Consider the following 5,694-nt stretch of genomic DNA (forward strand, 5'->3'; position numbering starts at 1 on the left):
AATTTGAAATATTAAACCTGTCTCAACTATGGAAAAGTGCAGCTTTATAGGGGAAGGTTCTTCCATTAGAAGCTTTTTTGTCTGACTCTTTTTTTAGCTTCCATGGCTGCAAAAATATCCAAAACCTTGCCTTTATGAAAAGGAAGAAACAGTATCCCAGGGTCACCATGTTTTCCTGTCAGTGATTTCATTCCTATTCCATATTAGACGCCAGTTTAAAGCTCCATGCCTGTGGCTTCCCCTTGCCTCCTGTGCTGGTAACTCACATCTCTCTTTTTCTTGGGCTCAGAAAGAAACATTGGGCCAAAGAAATGAACACCTGTCAGCAGAACCTGATTACCCTGACAGATACACCCAAAACAGAGCTCAGTAAAGTCAGAAGGCTTCTGGCCAGGGGTACAGGTCTGCTGTTCAAGGCTCTGAATGCAGGATCAAGGTATAATTCTTACAATTAATTATAAAGTATAAGAAGGTTATAGTTGTGAAGGATGTTCATCATTAAAATTCATGCTGCTGTCTTCTGTTCTAATATTATTGAACCCATACTGGCTCCTCATTGCCCTTCAGAATAACTTCTCTTTATTTGCATGTTATAAGTGTCAAGCTTATGGCCTTATAATTTCCTCAATATTCTTCCCATTCTCTCTCTCTGCCTTGAACAACATCCTAGGCAGGATTTCCTCAAGCTTTCCTCTGTAACCCTTCCAAACCTTAAAAAAAGCAAATAATTTTGACAAGAATGCCATTCGCATGCAAATTATAGCTCTGTTCTTTTAACATGCAGGGATAAAACTCTTTCTGTAATTGGCATTTATTGATTGTAATTTTAACATAAGCTTAGCCTGTTAAATGACTTTGCTGGATCTGTACAGGATAATGCATACATAGCTGGTGTCATTTTTAGTGTTTAGTGGCTTAGCATCCCTTGTAAATACATTTATGAAATATTCATTTGAACTTCAGCTCTGTTATTATCCTCTGTGATGTCAATTCCAATTTTCCTCCAAAATGTTTTTAACTTTTCTCCTAACTGAGCTCTTGTTTTTCTCAGCACTACAGAAAGAAGCTGGGGAATGAACAGGGAGAGATAGACAGGAAGAAAAAGTTGAAAAAAGGAGGAAATATTTTGCCTTCTTAAAATTTATTTTCACACACTGACAATCAGGGAAACCACAGACAGAAAATAAAATCCTAGTACCTCATCTAATGCCCATGTGTACTAGAACACTCCCAGATCCTATAGGGATCTGCAGAAAACCCACTTCTCTGTGTACTATCTGTTCCTATTTTATCTGCTATCAAGATGAAAGGAAAGTCAGCTTCCATTTTTCTCCAGCCCATATTCATATCAAACAAATAATAGAAATATACACAATTCTTTCTCTAATAATATTAACACACACAGGTCTCTCTCTTCCTGCTTACCCTACAGTGGAACAAAACTTGCTGGGGCACAAGGAACCTTTTCTGCTCACAATGCAATCCCTGTTGGGAAATGGTTCTGTTCCAGTGAGCCAAACTCTAATTTTGCAATTGTAATTCTGTCCTTACAAGGTTCCTGGAGGAGCTGGAGTAGCACTCCAGAGATGATAAGCTCCCTGTTCTAGCCTGAGTGTGATTTCATTCTTCCTCTGCCCCCTCCACACCCAGAATTCAAACTTGCCCTCTGCCCTCTCAGAAAAAGGAGAAATTCTGAGGTTTGCAGTTCACTATTCTCTATCTTAAAGAGATTTTTGCAATAAGACACCCAACAAAACCAAGTCTCCTCCTTAAAACTTGTTTCAAGAAAACAGCGCTTTTGCCTTTTCAAAGAAGCAGGAATACATCAACAAGCCCATTGGCCAGGAAGGCAAGTTCCCAGCTCCAGGTCACTGGAGTCCTACAGCACACAGCCCCTGGCACAGCTGGCTTTTCCCAAAGGAGCCCCTGGAGGTCAAAGCACATGCAGGTCTGTGTGTGCTCTTATTCTGGACATGCTCTGACGCAGTGCTTTTGACACAGCATGAGCTCTCTCTGCCTGATCATAAAAACACTCTTTTGCCAAGCTGGTTACAGACTCTTATCTTTAAGATATGTAGAGTGGCAGCAGGCCTGGTTCTTTGCTTCTCTGCCCCATAGCTGTGAAGTTTGTTAGAGATATTTAGATTTTAATATTCCTCACTCTGCCTCCTCACTGGCATAACAACCTGACAGAACAAGCCCAATACAAATTCCAGGTCATTCCATGCAGCCAAGGTCATGATAACAATTATTCTAACTCTGAGAATCACTTTTGGCTGCCTGAGGATCCCACAATGTGTTTCCTAAAGTTTGCCCTGGTCTGTCTCTCAGACTTCAGATCTAAATACAAAGACTTTGCACAAAATTAAATTTGTGTCAGAATCAGAACCTAAGTGCAACAAACTGAAATTGTGGAATTTGATCCTTCTGCCCCTTAATTTTTTTAAGTTGATCTTCTGTAGGAAAAAAAAACCCACCTCATAGGAATACAGCAAATTCATTTAAATCTGATGAAATATCCTGTTCCATCATGAAGGAGATTGGTCACAGACCTGTGTCTATTTTATTTTCAGCTCTGTCTTAATGGGGCATGGTTGGCAGCTTCCTGTACTCCTGTGCCACACAAGAAAATGTAAGGAACCACTTGTTGAGTCACATCTGACCAGTTTTTAAGGCATTTAGTTTGACTGCATGAAACTAGGATACAATATTCTGGCAATATTTATAGAAGGTTTAGCTCATGAGATCTAATTAAAATACTGTGATGTGTGTTCTTCTTGAATTGGTGCCCTCTGAATTGGCTGTTCTTTTTCCTCTATGCCAAAACAATGTCATAACAATGGAAATTGCTAATGAGGATGAAAACCCAGCTGAAATTTGACTAATTGCTTTTTTCTCTCTTAGAAAATAATAGAACACTGATTCTTTTATTAACAGAATATCTTCCAGTTGATGGGCCTTTATAAATGCAGTGGTGCTCTAGATAAAATATTTCTCTGGGTTTTTTTTTTTCCCTTGGGATAAGTAGTTCATTAATAACTCTCTATGACCATGAAATCACATGTTCTTATTTGGTTTCCAGAGGTGTGAAGTGTGAAGTTCACCAAATTCTCCCATTTATTTATTGTGATAGAATCACCTTTGGGAGTACATATTTTAACATATTCTTTCATCTCAGCTCGAGGTCAGCTCTTTTAACAGCTGTAATTGATTTTAATTGGAACAAAAGAAAATCAATTTTGGCACAAATCTTGCCCAACCATCAATGCTCAGAATGTATCCTGGCTTTCAGAATTAGGCCTTGTACTGATCCATTTCCAGCTGAGCCAAGGTCACTACTTTGTCAGTCTTCACTTTCCCCCATCAATGGGGAAAAAAGGAAAAACTAAAAATTGTAAACATAATGACACAGAGGCATGAGAAGCCTATGACAAGCCATCTTTAATTTTCAGTATTTCTAAATATTCACGTCCTGATTACAAGACTTAGAATAAGTGCATTTCTAAAGAATTTTGTTCCTCATTTGTGGCACTTTGTGAGCAAAACTGTCAATTTGGGAGCAGATGCATCAGACCAAATATCTGTCCTTGCACAAGGGCTGTGCTGGCTCAGCATGTGAGAAGAAGGCAAGGCCCAAAGCCACTGATCCTTGTGGAAACAACAAAAAAAAGAGCAGATGTAACTGAAACAGTTCACAGGTCAATGAATAAAGCCTTGTTAACCCTATGGAAGATGTAAATAAGGTTAGAGAATATTTGAAAAGAAGTTGAATGACTGCTCAGCTTCTAACTAGGCCAGTATTCAAGTTCTAGATAACTTTTTTCCCCCTTTTTTATGCCTTACCCTCAGTCAGACCTGTCTGACCACCAGAATGGTTTGCAAGGCTATTGCACATCTGGCAGCTGGGCCTGACCTGGCCATCGCACCACTGGGGTTTTCTCAGCCACAGTCATTGCCCAAACCACAAACACAATTCCTGTCAGATGTCCTGGCTGGCCCAACCTCCAGCTCTCAAACAGCAGGCTGCCCCATCATTTACCTGTACTGGAAGGCCAGAGGCAAAAATCAATGTATTTTTATTTCAATTACATAACATATTAAGAGAAAGCATAAACTCTATTCAAATAGTCACTTAATTTTGTTAATGATAATTAGAATTTAATATCACAATTAAACTCCTGTATAGATTTTTTTAACAAGTACATTCTGCTAATAAACTACAGCTCCTACATCAATACTGAAATCATCTGATGTGGATAATATGAATAAGTGATGTAATTTTCTATACATAAAAAACCCTATTTAACAGGTTTGCCATAGTCTAGGAGAGTAAGGTGCACATTTTCTCAAATAATTACCAGAAGAAGTCTAAATGAAGGCAGGGATATTCCAAGATAAACTGGAATTATTCTCTGCAGGTGCTTCCATTCAGAAGACTCCCCTTGCTAGGTCAAGAGTTGACCTTTTGGATCCATCAGACCAAGATTAGCCTGACTGCTTTAAAGAATTATTCTAGTTGTGAATGTGCAAAGTATGATATTTGGCATTTTGCAAATCAAGTGGAAGTCTATTACACTTAGAAGAAAATATTAAATAATAATAATAGAAAAAAATCAAGCTTCCTTTTCCACATGAATAAGCCATTACACACTAAATCAGTCCTGACAGAAAAAGAAAGTAGAAAAAGACTTTGCAAATTATGTATGTCCAAAATGCCAAGTCACCAGTGACACATGCAAATGCACGTCTCTCTAGCAATGACCTCACAATTCTCACAGTTTTTAACATTGTTTGAAGAACTCTTCAGTTTCAGGGCTTATTCTGCAGAAATCCTGATTGGGCATTCTGATATGGACATGGATTGCTTTGATGTGAAGAAGGAAATGTTCTGAATAAAAGGGACTTAACAGGTTTCCTTCAATCTGTGAGCCTTTCTGAAAGCTAAATTCAGTTGGTAATTAAAATTATGGATTTCATTGTGTCTAATATAAATTACATGGCTTATGTTACATGAAAGCAAATGAGCTACTCCTCCAAAAAGTCAAAACTATGAGAGATATGGGAATGAAAAGGTGACTTACTAGCATGGATTATAGTAAACTGTACACATACCCACATTTCTGTAAAAAGCTTGGGATGATAAGCTTCCCAAAAGTTCATTTAGCAGACTGGATTGGGTACAATGAACAATCTGTATAAGCTTTAATCAACTTCTCCAAGCCTATCAGTCATGGAAACCTCACAGTTTATCAGAGTCATTGTTCAAGTATTTAACTACATTATTAGAGCACAGTTTTGACTTCCCTAACACTGAACATAAAGTCTGCTGTGAGTAAAATTGATACTTCTTGGTACCATCTTGGTAAGCACAGGCAAAAGTTAACTCAGGTGTCTCAGTGGCAGCATTTCCATGGCTGAAGGAAACCCTAATCTCCTCTGCCTGATTTTATCCCATTTGTCTGAGCCAAACCAACCAAGCTGCAAACCCTGTTCTCTGTCCAAACTCCAGTTTCCCCATGTCCTTCCTGGTGTGCTGTGGCTGGGTCCAGCCCCCAGCAGCTGCCTCCCCAATGGCTCCTGGCTCTGGTTAATACATTTAAACAAATATTTACATTTTTATGCCACATTCCTGCACAAGTCCTGTCTTTCCCACAGCCCTGACACCTTATCACTTATTTCCCTTCCCATTTGGCA

The 5,694-nt window shown here is 38.8% G+C and overlaps 1 protein-coding gene across 1 annotated transcript in view; it reads left to right on the forward strand.

The window, feature by feature from the left end:
- LOC106632255 (von Willebrand factor D and EGF domain-containing protein-like) overlaps positions 1–3,686 on the forward strand; it is a 169,765-nt gene extending 166,079 nt beyond the window's left edge. Inside the window, 2 exon segments of the mRNA XM_031057240.1 lie at positions 3,530–3,589; positions 3,592–3,686. Of these exon segments, the coding sequence (XP_030913100.1) occupies positions 3,530–3,589; positions 3,592–3,686 (155 nt within the window).
- Positions 3,687–5,694: the final 2,008 nt, after the last annotated feature.

Source organism: Geospiza fortis, unplaced genomic scaffold (assembly GCF_000277835.1).
Source record: "Geospiza fortis unplaced genomic scaffold, GeoFor_1.0 scaffold112, whole genome shotgun sequence".
NCBI lineage: Eukaryota > Metazoa > Chordata > Aves > Passeriformes > Thraupidae > Geospiza > Geospiza fortis.